Here is a 14,367-nt window from a genome sequence, read left to right on the forward strand (position 1 = left end):
GCGCAATAGCTAAATACAGCTTCTTCTTTTCTCCCTCAATTGGCTGTCACAGGAGGCTGGAGGCTAAAGCACTGGGAGGATGTCCTGCGGTAGTTGAGAGAGAGACACCTAACTTGGTTGTGAGAATCAGTTATTAGCAGCAGGGCCGAAGAAGTTTCAGGAGAGGGAGAGCACCAGTTGACACAGGAGGAATTGCTGCATGTCGCTGACGGGGAAATGACCTCCTATGGTTACTTGTCCCTCCTGTTGACTTATATGGACCTTTAAGCATGCCATTCCCTTCAGGGAGAAGAAGGAATTCTCCACCATAAGTGACTGTTCTGTGGGAGACAAAATCCCAACCTAGATACTTTGACTTTTGTTTTTGTAAGCATGTTTTTTAACTCAGTGCACAGTGGCGAAAATTGACTTTACAAAGAATTTCATTCATCTAGTTATATGTTGGCAGTGGGGAAATGACCTAGCAGACTGAATAGTGTTCCTGCTGTTAAAAATGGGGCACATACCCGAAAAAAAAGGGTAGGGGGATGAAAGAGTGCAGACCTGAGGAAACATTTTTTTGCCCCCCACGATCTGTTTTCCACAAGTTCTTGCTGAGATTTCCTGCCCAGCTTAAGTCATGATGTCGAACGCCACAACTTTGTTTACTCGGGTTCCTGTTGTAAAAATTTAAGATTAAACAGTGCTTGCTATAAAAGTGCCATGATTGGGAGGTGTTCATTTAAATAAGAATAAGAAGAAGCTTTGTTGCAGTGTTCAAGCTGCAGACTATTTTTTGTTACATAAAGGAACACAAGGACCATCAATACATTTTATAAGGATGTTAAGAGAACCCCTCTACCAGAGTTGCTAAGCTAAAGTGTATGTCTAAGAGTTTTTTTAAAAAGTAGGTTTTCGGTTTGTTTTGTGTTCATTAAACCTCCTGGGAGGTTTCATGGCAAGCTTCAGAAGCCTTATTCAGATATAAAGTTGGCCTTTGTTAAATTTATTATTTAAGAGCTTTAAAAAAATCCTAATAAGATGAAAGGCATTTTTCTTTTATCTATGAAGACCAATGGATACTGCTGGTATTTGTGTTTAATTTTTAAATTTTTCTTATATGTATTTAGGTCACAGATTACATGTTCTTTTCACACACTCATTCTTGATAGTGATTTCCATGTTTTTGATTCCCATGAAAATGTGTGATCATTTGTTTATGGATGGGTTCATAAAGAAACTTGTATTCATTCCAGAAGTGTTCAGGTAGAAATGAGTGTTGGTTATGTAAAAACCAAAAAACAAGACAGGACCAATTTACAGGTTACTTGCAATGGGGGAAATAAACATTTCTGTATCGTGTTAAGAGTTAAAACAAGCACTCCGTAGCCAGCATCAGGAAGAACTGTTAGAACCACTTGGGAGGAGCTTTAGAAGTTGATATAATTGCAGCGTGAACTGAAATATCTTTACATGTCATTCACCTTCTGGAACATCAGTTCATCCTGTAGGAATTTTGCCCATTGGGAGCAGACATTTCAGATAATGGTGTTGCAAAATGAACAACTGATTGACTGGTTTCTTTTCACTCTATAACGCTGTCACTTGCTCTCTGAACTCAGCAGAAATGCATATTTTGAGAGAATGGATGTGTTTTGACATAACACTAAACTATGGTTTGTTGCCACATGAACGGTTCTCATGCCATCCCTTCTCCTTCCGCAAGGCGGCTGTGAGGAGATTGGAAGCACTGCCTTCCATTTTCCAGTACCTGCAGTTTATTGTTATGTTCAGAACAGAACTGTGGTTTGTTTAACCATGGTTTTACGAAACAATTCAACTTCCACACTGTGGTTCAAAATCCTGGCTTGTTCAGAAAAGCTGCATTAAAAACTAATCACAGTTCCCAATTTGGACATAGCACAAACCTTGGTTGGTTGCAGATGAAAGAGGGGTGAGGGAAGCAGTTAATGCATGTCATGTTATATTATGGTTTATTGTTACACCGGAACACAGTCATTGTCCAGAACTTGTTTAAAGATAGCAGTGTAGAATTCACACATTACCAAAACAATTGCCTTCAGCTAGTTTTCTTGACACTGCAAATTCAATTGTTTTTATTTCACTTAATATGTGTAACTGGTTGTATGCTGCACTGTTTTCCTGAATTGTCGTTTGAATACTAGAATGTCTAAAACCATTGTTTTCATCCCTGTTTGTCTATCATTATTTAGCAATAAATGGACATGCAAGATTATTTTGCATGATATTAGAAATGTGCTTGTGGTTTTCAAATACTCAAGTGGCCAGCTGATCATTCAAACACCAAGTTACAGTGCTATTTCATAAAGTAATCCTGTAAATCTACCTTTACATGTATGAGTAGAACGTCTGCAACTAGTCTTGGGGCCGAACAAATAATTGCTTACTTAATTTTGATGAGTGTAAGCCCACTTCAAAGAAAGTTAATTGAAAATGGAATTTCGTTAGCCCAGGATTCCTCATTATTTCTGAGTAGCAAAGAGAAATTATGCTCAGTGATTAATCACACCATTTGAAGGAACAAATGTGTTTCTGTACAGAATATTTTTCAAGTTCTGCAAGCCCTGAATTTTTTTTTAAAAATTGGGTAGTTATTTTTAAATGCAAATATTTATGCAAGTTTTTTGCTGTTACTTTATGAGTCATAGTTTGCTTCTTGTAATAAACTTGTAATCAACTGATGGCTAGTAGTCCTGTTAATAAATAGCTGCTTTCCAGACTGGTATTCAAGATGGGTTTTAAAGATTTCTGCCTTTTTTTGTTTGTAGTCCAGCTTTGGCCATTGTGTATTAAAGCCTGGGTGTACACTCTCTGTTTTATGTCCATAGTAAAGAAGCAGTACTTGCAGTAATTGGTCTTGGGTTCAACTAGCCTGGTTCTAAACATGTTAACTAAGCAGCCATTGGTTACCTGACTTTGATGGGTTGTCAGTGTCCTCTGAGAACTTGAAATTAGCAAAGGAAAAGGTTGAAACAGTAGCACTATGCATCCTCCAAAGACATAGGACTTGCTGCTAATGCAAGCAATATTGTGTCTGCTACTTACAATACAGTCATACCTCATGTTGCATCCCCTTCAGGCTGTGTGTTATCGTCTTGCGTCCCGTGGCAACCCGGAAGTACCGGAATGGGTTACTTCTGGGTTTTGCCACATGTGCAGAAGCGCCAAATCGCACTGTGAGTTGCGGGCTTTTCACCTTACGGATGGGCCTCCGGAACGGATCCCATCTGTAACACAAGGTACCACTGTATAGTAATAATTAGGAGAACCTGCCAGTAGCCTTCTGAAAACAGGACTATTCTTGCAAGATGCATAGCTCAGATTTCAAAACTAGCAGAATTCTGCAGTAGCTGTCTTTCAAGTATTCCACAGAAAGATGGAGAACTGGTGTCTGGAATGGTTTGAGTGGTGGAGGATTAATTATACAGCTAATTATTCTGTAGTATAGGGCAGAGCTTTTCATGTTGGTAACACATTTTTTAGACTGCATCATTTCGCCACATGGTAATTCAGTTTTACTAGCAAACCGGAGGTTAAACTAACTCCTTTCCAGCCCCAGGAGGAACATGGGGAGTGTGTCTGCGACACACCTACACACTGCAACTGACACATTAAAGTGTCACAACACACAGTTTGGAAAGCTCTGGTGCAGGGGTTCCACCAAAATTGAACCTCCATTATGGTGTATGTGTGTTTTTCCAGTCTGGGGAAATGTGAGGTTTTCTTAAGCCTGCTTACTCTATTGTAAAGAAGAGGGGTTATTCTTTAGATCCAGCCTACTCTAAATACAGCCATTAACAGATTGGGATGCACTTGGATTATCTGTCACACCACAAAAATTTCCAGCCACTTTTTGATTTGGTACCACAGAATCAGGGCTATTCTCATAACACCTAAATAAACCCACTGAGTTCAGGTTCATTGAAGGAAGCCACCAACTGTCCATCTTTGGGGAGAAGTGTATGTTTATTCATTTCAAGAACAGCAGATAAAATGATACCTTTGGGCCTTGTTTGTTTTATATTCATTAATTTTACTGTTTTTTATATAATATATTTAAACAGCCTCTGCAAGTTGGGGGTGCGATAGTGTGAATCTACCCTGATTCTCTCTGAAACAGCTGTCCCCTCTCCATCCCAGAAGCTTGATTGAGGATGGCTTTATAAAGAGACTGCATAAATATTTCAAATGATTAGAATCCAAGTCTGGGCAAAGCTCATAAAATGTACAATTCCTTATACCCGCATCTAAAGGCTTCCAAAGTTGCCTCTTTGCAAGTACCCCGTGCAACACAGCAGGTCACCAACATTCAGGACAACTTCAGGAACACCCTTTAAACTTAGCATGAGAAGCTGTTGAGTGTGTATGTGAAAGAAACCTGGGTATGTGTAAACATGCTTTTGTTGGGACTCTGGTCTTCAGTTCCAGCATCAGATTTTTAGAGACTACCAGTGCATTTGATATATCTACCCCTGCTTTATATGATCATTCCGGCTAAAGGCCTCAATCAATTGCCTATTTTTGCTGCATGTTAGGACTGCCGGGGGCAGGCCAGAGGAATAAGGGATGGGATTTCTCAATCAACCAGCAAGTGGTGAGATTCCAGCCATGATGTTCTGATTCTCTGCAGCAGCCTGATTCCACCTTGTAGAGAAGGGAAATAACTCAAAGCTCTGATGTTCTTTTAAAAGGCAAGCAAAATAAAGTGGTTTTCTTCTTGTCTTCCATAGAGTTTACAGATGCTTCCTCAACAGCGGAAGGCCATAGCAAAATTTAAAGAGCCCTCTGATGCATTGAAATTTCAACAGAAGTTTCACAGGTAAATATTAATTCTAATTTTGCCATATCTAAAATATCCTAGACACATTCTACTCAAACCACTATACAAGAGCCTTTTGTCTTCCTAAAGAGATGAGAATTGTTTCACCTTGGGAACTTCCAATAGGCTGTTGTGAGACACGGGATACTGAATTAGGTAGGCCTTTAGTCTGATCCAGTAGGGCTGTTCTAATGTTACATTTATGATCACAAACAAATATTGAATCCCCTGTTTCTTCTCCTCTTTGTGGGCCTTCCACACAGCTAAACCAGTTTCCCATGATGTCTGGCCTGGAAACCTATAGTGCAAGCAGCACTTAAACCACAGTTTCCCTGTTTGGATGTCAGAGGAAACTTGATTAACAAGCCCTGAAGTCAGGCGCCTAAATGGGGGGCAAGGAGGGAGGACCTGGCTTGCATGTCATTCAGTAAACCATGGATTATTAGACTGACATGGTGATGTCTGAAACACGTCTTGGACTTGTGATAAAAACGTGCAGAAAGTAAGGTTCCTTAGTTACACTTAATGGTATAAGCTATTGTGCTCTTTGTAGAAAACGTGTTCCTTGACCATTGTCTGTTGACCTTCTTCTTAGGCATATGATAGATTTGTCCCACATCAACGTGGCACTGATAGTGGAGTGACCTGAGCGCAACTGGTCTGTTCTTCTACATGTAGCTTCCTTTGAAGGAAGTCGCAAGACAGGATCTCCTCGCGATCTCCAATGCCAGCTTTGCAGTGCCCCGCTGAAACTTCAGACTACTCTGTGACACTACAGACAGCAGCAGCTTTGTTGCAGTGGAAGCTAGAGTTAACAAGGATCCAGAAACGGATAGTTTTGTATTGGCTTTCTTTTACCGTGTTGACACATGGAGCTATAGGTCTCGTGTCCTTGTGCACAAATGTGCGTACACAGGTGTTTTTCCGAGAAATGTACTATATGATCACAGTGACTCAGATGGAAAGAACACTAACTTTGAATTTTTTTATGCTTCTTCATAGCAAAGAATATTTGATAATGGTTGCTCTTATCTTCCATGTGGGGTGTTGGAATGAGATGGTGTCCATACCTATCTGGATATTTTTTTTTAGCTAAGTAGATAGAATAAAACATGGGCTGTGTAATTTGTTGGTATTTTTCCAAGAGTTCATTCTTGAAAGCTCTTATTCCCAGTGAGGTGAAGCCAACAATATGAAGTAATGTGCATGCTCTCAACCTTTTCCCCTTTCCAACATCACCTTGTAGGAATAACCTTCCCCTTTTCTTCTCCTGGCTTAACAAGTCTCTCCTTCCCAGAGTATCTGAAAGGCAGGACTATTAGCATTCTTTTATTATATCTTAGATTGCCTTCAGAGGCGATTGCAGGATGTCAGGGTTGGGGGTGGGAACCTGTACATGTTTACATTCAATATAACACTAGTAGTAGTATTCAACGAAACAAGATTCATTCCTGGCAGGTTGTTATGAATGGTACCATTATTTTGATTAGCATCTTTCCTTGAGATTTTCTTGGTATAATAATTTTCAGCAAAGACTGCATAATGGCAGAGGCTGTTGAATTGAACAAGTTGAACTTACAAAGACTTTTTATTCCATGGGATGCCAGGATGGTCTAAAAATTATGTGCAGACTTCAAGGAAACTGTGTTTTATGTAAGAAGTAAAGCTTTTTTCATTGTATCCTGCTTGTTTCTTCCAAAGGAAGGGATCTTTTTGTTACCAAAAGCTCCTTTGTACCCCGATGTCTTTTGGGGAGAGAGAGAGCGTCCTCTAGAAATATGTTTCAGTGCTAATATATTAGGCAACTGCCAGAATGGCAAAATTACAGATAATAATCTGTAATTACAAAGCAACTACAAGCATTTTGTGTGTGTGTGTATGTGTGCGTGCGTGTTGGCTAGAATAAAAATGTTAGAGCAGGAGAAAGAATTACCATTTAAAAATACTATTTAAGGCTTGCATTTTATGTGAAATTATGAACTGGTTTGTTTTTTAAAAAACCAAACTCTATATACAGGTAGGATTTTAAAAACTGAATTCTGAATTAAGATGAAGCAGTTAAGCTATAAATATTGTCATGTCGTTTAATGGCAAAATTGCTTTCTTTCCCCTCTGGAAATATTGCAGGAGTAGCTTTATTAGGGTGCTGTAGTAGTAAAAGTTTGATCATTTTAATTGTGTTTTTAATGACTAGCTAGTAAGCACCCTCCTGCTCCTTCTGAAGTGCTCCACAGAGCCATGCTGTGGGGGTGAGTTTTGTTTTCCTTTGCTGTCTTAGGCCTTTCATTTTTGCTTCTTAGTCTTAGTTCACGATGGATGGCTTAGTTTCCCTCTGCTCAAGAGCGCTTCAAAGGTTTACAGGCATCAAGCATTGTTCATAACTGAACAGACTGTACTTACCTCCCAAGTCAGCTCTGGTCCTTCTGCAGATGCTAAGCCTGCCTTTTAGGGATGATTTAAAAATTATTCACAAAGCTTGGATCTTCACCCCACTGTGCAGCTACAGCTTCTCAGTAACAAATAATAGACTTGGCAGAAAACAAAAAAAACCAATGGATTGGTCAAGGTGGTGGTTGAACTGCCTGGGATGTGGGCAACTTTAATGAGCTGAGCTCCGTAGCGAGCAAGACTTGGTTGGTTTGGCTTTGTAAAGGTGCGGATTTCATGGTGCCTAAGCTTACAGTTCAGATCTGCTGGTGTCAACGGGACTTGTGCTTAAGGAAATGGTGAGGTTTTGTTGTTCAACTGTTTACAGGTTTCAAACCTCTCTGTCCATAGGCTGTGGTATGGCATTTAATGCAGTTTGTGCTTTTGTCTGAGTAAAGTGTAGTCACGTTTGTCTGACCTCATCTGTTACAGGCTATAGTGTATGCAGTGTGCGCTCACACGCAGCATTTCAACGCAGGAACATTCCTGTTTGGTTATAGAAAGAGGGAGAAGCGTACAATTCTTTCCCCTAGCAGCAGAAAACCTGTGATCTGGGTGGCAGGCACCCAGCCTCTGGGTTGAATTATCATTAAGATAGTGTAATAATATATCTTGATTGATTAATGCTCACTTGGAACCGGATATGTTGGCAGGATCACAGGGTGGCTTTTCTTTCTTTTCCCCCCTTTCCTTTTCTGTTTTTTGACGTGCTTTCCACAAAAGCAAGATCACAGTTAAGAACAGGAGGCCCTGTCCTTTGTACAATGTTTCCCCAGTTTAATTTTTTGTAGAAGATCTGTTGCAACCATTATCTTGTTCTTTCTGTATCATGCATTTGAAATAAGATGTGAAATGCAAGAATTGCATTTAATGTATTATGTAAATAAGGGACTTTTAAACAAAATGTAAATGAAGCTCTTCTTGCACTTGCAAATTCAGCCGCATCAAAGCTTATTTGGTGGGGAAGGGGGTGTTGTTGTCTTATCGAAGTTGAGCGGAAGAAGTTCCATAAATGTTCTTTTTTTGGTGTAACTCTTCAACTTTTTTTTTATAAAGATGCTAGTAAGTCAATACATATATCCTGACCTGTGTATTATTTGTCCATAAACTTTCAGAAACCTGGAATGGATATTTAGCCAGTGAATACTATCAGTGGAATAGTTTTCCCCCTCGTTTTTTTCTTTTCACTTAAATTTGCAACATTTCCTAGTATACCTCAGTTCATGTCCTTGCTAACAAAAAGACGCAGCCAACTTACATGTGATACTGGAATAGAAATTATGGTTTTATAGCAATGAACAATACGGTAAATAAGCTAATTGGGAAATGCAGTATCTGTCGTTTTTACAGGGGTTTGTGTGTTTTTAATTTGGGCAAGGGAGCTTTTTAGGTTTGGTAACCTTAATTTATGAAATATATTTACCTGCTGGATAAGAGTGTTTCTATCAAGACTGTGAAATGGAGGTTGTTTACTTCGTTCTCATGATGCAGACGAGTCAGGGGAACTTGCACCAATCCTCCCTGTATCAGTATTGTGTTTTAACACTCCTTCAAACTATCAAAAGAGTTTTTGTTATAATGTTGAGCATAAAGGAGAGATACTCAACTTAAGTGAGTTTATAAATAGCGGTTTCCCCCCCTAATGCTCGGACCTTGAACTATAGAGGCTAAACATAAAGTTTAATTAGCTAGGGAACAATATATAAAATACATGTTGCTGCAATCTACAACCCACATCACAATAGATTTTTTGAATAGTTCTAATGTCCCATGGACCAAAAAGAAGGAGGAGGAATAACTGGCCTCTGACTTCCATTCCCTTGGTCAGGGATGAGGAATCTTTGTTTCTTCATATGTTGCTGGACTACAACTCCCATCATCCCTCACCATTAGCCATGCTGGCTGAGGCCAATGGGAGTTGGAGTCAAACAACATCTGGCAGGCCCCAGGGTCCCAATCCTTGCCTGTTGGTGGAATAATACCACAAAATATATGGCAAGTCTCAATCACTAATGAAGAGAGTTAGGGTGAGTCTATATGATCATCTATATGGAGAAATATTGGCATGAGATGACATTTCCCCTTCATTTTTTATTGGTTGTTTGTTCCTATCATGAGCCCCACATGGGGAAATCAAAAGGGAGCACATTGTTTGAAGCTGATCTTCATGGTACCATGTGTCATTACCATGGGAACATGTACCCAAAGTGGCCAATGCTAAAGAAATGAAGAGTTAATGTCACCTTGTGGTGATACTTTTCCCGGTAAGAATTGATATTGAAAACTTGCTCTTTCTAGTTTCACCACATTTTACTTGTGGCTTTTATCCGCAACTTAATCAGCCTTGACAGCCAGTTTTCCAAAGATGTAGCCTGACATTTTTAGCTGGCATCAGATGGCCGTCAGATTGACTTAGACCCATGGGGTACACTTTAGATACTAGCTCAGTACTAAATATTTTAGCTTAATTATTTTTTGCTACGCTTCCTTTCCAAATTCCACCATTATATTCTTCATCTGGAGAACCTTGTAACTTGCCCAAGAATCTTTTCGCCAGCATGTGGAAAGGGAATGAGATGTGCTTCCTTAACCCTCGTCTTTCCTGGATAGGCTCATAGTCCCATGGATGTTATACAGGCGTCTCCCCACTTAACGCAGGGGTTACGTCCCCAGGTACTGCATGTATATGTGAAATTGTGTATATGGTTTTTTGGGGGGGACATCACCTATGAAGCCTGTAAACATCCTCTAAACCTCTGGAAACCGTTGGGAAAAAAACCCTTTAGAAAACCAGCAGCACATAACGAAAACTCTGCCAAAGATCCTTCAATCTCTACCACAGTCACTCCCTCCTTTCTCAAATTCCAACTCCCCATAGGCCTCAAAGATCAGTGCAAAGGCTCCTGGAATAGCTAGCTGTTTTCCCCACTCTTTGTGCGCCATTTTTGCAGTTTTCCCGGTCTTTTGGGGCCACTTTTGTGCCTTTTTTCAGTTTTAATCAGTTTAGTTTATTATTTCCCAGTGTTGTGCATATACCCAGTCGCTCATGAGTCCGACGTGCATAAGTGGGGAGACGCCCGTATTGCCCTGTTCCATTGGCCTTCCATTACATGAGCGCTTACGCAAAGTCTTTAAGTTACTGGCCTCTCATACCTCACTGATGGACAACCCTTTCTTGTGTCTTTCTTTGATCACTTGCTTACATAACCTGTCTTACTGTCTTCTTAGCTTTATTTTGCAGCAGCACTTTTGGACAAAATGAAGATTGCTTTAAGAGACAACCGAGGGTTGCAATTAGGTTTTAAGCCATAGGGTACCTCTAGACTCCTGACTTGTTGAGGGCTTACCTGTGGAATGTTGCGTTAGCATCGCTCTTTATATATCAGGATGAATTTATAATCCCAATAACTATAAGAGGATTATTGCAGTAGTATTAAATCCTAAGGATTTTACGTTAGGTTTTTTTTTATAACCTATTTAATCTTTTTTTAAAAACGAGCTCGTTTAGCTACCTATATAAGCCTAGAGGGCTTATTTACATACCAGTGATTCACATTGAATCTCATGTATACCAGCTTCTGGTATTTATACTTCTGTCTGGGGAGAATTTCTCTTGGGGTGGGGGATATTCAGCGGGTTTATTCCATGCTCACCTTTGGGAGAAGTGTCACTTTTCACATTACATGAAAGTTTTGTGTAGAAGGTCAACTTTCTAAAGAAATAACAATAATAATGAATTGCCTCTATTCTTCATTGGCTTGGATGTAGATCCGATAAAAAGAAGGCAACCTGTGAACACTTGCTGCTTTTTCAGAAGGTCATTGTTAGAGGTTATTAGCACATGCTGACAAACTGGGAAGCTAAATCCATAAAACCCAATTAAATGGAGCACCTAGTAGGGTTGTTTTTTTTAATGAGTTAAAGTAGGAATGTTATCTGTTCATTCGGTGAGGATCATTGTTAACTCTCAAATTGTATCATATTTCTCTGTTTACTCTTAAATTGTATCAGATTTATCTGATTATTTGTGCATCTTAACTCTGGTGTAGCAATTTTTCTTTCTCTGATTTCTGCGTAACTACAATTAAATACAACTTTTGTTTTAAATAACCGGATTACTTTCTTCACAGGTATAGGACACTGGGGAGTTGATTCCTGCCTGCCCCCCAAGCTTTGACCTGGAAATAAATATATTTCTTTTTTACAGATACAACTGATGCATTAAACACTTTTCATTCACAGCAAACCATTGGGCTAATGCATCTTATGCTGTCTAAGCTTTTTTAAAAAACACTATAATAGTTTAGATTTTGGTCCATGTCTGGGTTTACTTTTTATACCATAGCACTTTTCAGTTCCCATTCACAAAATGCTTTATAGTTCTTAACTCATTGACCCTCAATAATAATACCCCGAGCAATAAAGCGGCCTTTGTGAGGCTATTTCCACAGAGGTAGTAGTGTTAATCTGCTGTAGAAAGTAACAAAGAGGCTTGTAGCAACTTAAATATAACGTTTGGAAATATTAGACATGTGCCCAAGGCCATCCGGTTAGCTAAACCTCATAAGGGGGTGTCATCTCAAATTAAACTGATCTGTAGAAAATGTAACTTGAAAAAAGAGACATTGCACATACCTCTGTAAACCAATAAATCTTTAATAAAAATATGTTAAACTACAGAAAAATAAAATAAAGGGGTTGTCACCCTTTGGGGCATGACTTTCCACTGTACAACACAGATTTACTACGTTCCCATATAGCTATTTAAGAAGAGAACTGCATCCCTCTTTGCTGTCATCTTGTTCCACACCTCTTCTTCCTATTTAGGAGGCCCGTACAACCCAATAAGTTGAACACATTAGTTTTCCTCCTCCCGGACCATTTCAGATCAAAGAAACTTCTTTAAGTTCTTGGAACACCTGTGAGAGAGCAGGGTGCGGAATGATTTGGGAAGGTGTCAGTGTAACTGCTGACACACACAAAGACCCCTGCCAGTTGCTATGACCATCATATAGCCAGATCATTCAGCTCAAGACAAAGGATCTTCTATGTTTCATGCTGAAGTCTTGTGGTGCCTGTTGGTTGCTCTCCTCTCCCAAATGGTATTCCTGCTTCTGACTCCTTCACTGTGAGGCCTGGGAGGATCTTGCATGGAACCCATTGCCATGGCAACATGGTAGCCTTGCCCATTGCCTTGCAAGGAAAACAGGGGAGGCATTCCACACCCAGCTTGCAGCATACGGAACAAATAGAACTCCACCCTTGAGTCTTTCACCAAATTGGAGAAGTGCCAGCGGTGTTTGCTCTCCGCTTAGGGCACCGCTGGGGAACCGTTGGCCCCGAGTTCTTGGACTCCAGCTCCCATCAGCCCCAGCAAACGTGGACACTGGTCAGGGTTGACGGGAGCTGTAGTGCAGCAACATCTGCAGGGTCCACAGGTTCTCCTCACTGGAGGATCCCAGTCTCTCTCTGGGCCTTCCCCTGTCATGGAGGTGAACCTCCTTGAACCCCAAGAGTCCACTTGGCTTCAGGAACCCCAAGCGCAAGACTCTCAAGCCCCTCCAGCCTTTGCTGAGCCACTCTTTTGGAATCCATTGGGCCATTTCACTAACAAGGCACTTTGTATCAATATTTTAGATGGAACAGAGGCGTTTCCACATCCCTTTTAATAATAATAATAATAATAATAATAATAATAATAATAATAATTTATTTATACCCCACCCATTTGGCTGGGTTTCCCCAGCCACTCTGGGCGGCTCCCAATAGAATATTAAAAACACATAAAACATCAAACATTAAAAACTTCCCTAAACAGAGCTGCCTTCTAAAAGTCAGATAGTTGTTTATTTCCTTGACATCTGATGGAAGGGCGTTCCACAGGGCGGGCACCACTACCGATATTAAAATATAATTTTAATGTTTGCAGGTGCTTTAGCTGCTTCCAAGGTGCAACTAATCTTTTTCTTTACAGGTTTGCTTCTTTTTAGGAACAATGTGCATTGCAGAAAACAGGGAGGGAGATATGATTTAACCATTCCACTTATGTACATCCCATACAGGAGAGTGGTACCTTTGGCAGGCCTGGGAGAACAAAGTATTATTAACCTTTTCCTCCCCTTCTTCCTTTTTGCAGGCCCTCCTAATTCTCTCTGAATTCAGTGGTAGGAGTAGCTCTATAACATTTCTCACGTAGCAATAGTGTTAACCTTTTGAGCCATTTATTACGATAGCTGTGGTGTGATCCTATCCTGTAACTTCGTGAAATACTGTATACAGCTTGAGCACAAGAAGCAATGCCGTTCAGACTTGTATTTCTCTGATATGGACTGTGTTTATTAGGATAAATGCAGGAGACAGCTCTGACATGATAGTGACTTCAAGGGGGTGGGGTCTGCTTCTCGCCGCCTCATGTTCTCTACAGAATCAACAACCCAAGTTATTTTGCAGCTCATTTTGTTACATGTAATCTTGTGTGCATTTTTGCTTCAAAATTCCTTCTTGCCTTGGAAGATTTCTCTGGAGGTTGTAAATGTGATATGAATGTAAAAATGCATGACTTCTCAGAAATGACCACTGTAAAAAGAGAGAGAAAAGATTGGATTCCAGATTTCAGCTGTCCTGCAGTTAAAACGCATCCAAATGTAATTGAAATGTGCAAATAAAAGTCCTTTCATTGTACCTTGCTTTTGTGCACTGTGGTTTATTTGACACGCAGTAAAACTTGTTTTCTAATATGAATGCAGTTTTTCATAGTTCAGTAGTATCTCAGGTTAAGAAGTTAATTTGTTCTGGAGGTCCGTTCTTAACCTGAAACTGTTCCTAACCTGAGGTACCACTTTAGCTAATGGGGCCTCCCGCTGCTGAGGTACTATTTCTGGGTTAGAGTCTGTAACCTGAAGCATCTGTAACCCGAGGTACCACTGTATTTCAGAAGCTCTGCTTGCCATAGTTCAAGGGCTTAGGGCAGCCTATCCTATACTGACAAGTCCCCACAATAACCCTGTGAGGTAGGAAAACCCTTGACTAAATGAGGTGAATATGACTTTGCTGTTGTGAGAGAGAAATGAGGCAAGATGGACATCCAGCCAAATCAAGCC

The 14,367-nt window shown here is 40.1% G+C and overlaps 1 protein-coding gene across 3 annotated transcripts in view; it reads left to right on the top strand.

The window, feature by feature from the left end:
* Window positions 1-13,953, top strand: part of RBM33 (RNA binding motif protein 33) — a 96,223-nt gene extending 82,270 nt beyond the window's left edge. For 2 of the 3 annotated variants that reach the window (XM_080974001.1, XM_080973999.1), the window contains exons 18-19: window positions 4,752-4,840; window positions 5,436-13,953. In XM_080974001.1, the coding sequence (XP_080830127.1) occupies window positions 4,752-4,840; window positions 5,436-5,484 (138 nt within the window). In that variant the 3' untranslated portion in view covers window positions 5,485-13,953. Of the gene's footprint in view, window positions 1-52; window positions 2,752-4,751; window positions 4,841-5,435 lie in introns of those variants that run through there. The other variant, XM_080974000.1, reaches the window with a different exon arrangement.
* Window positions 13,954-14,367: the final 414 nt, after the last annotated feature.

The sequence above is a fragment of the Podarcis pityusensis genome, assembly GCF_964106645.2.
Source record: "Podarcis pityusensis genome assembly, chromosome: 12".
In the NCBI taxonomy this organism is placed as follows: Eukaryota; Metazoa; Chordata; class Lepidosauria; order Squamata; family Lacertidae; genus Podarcis; species Podarcis pityusensis.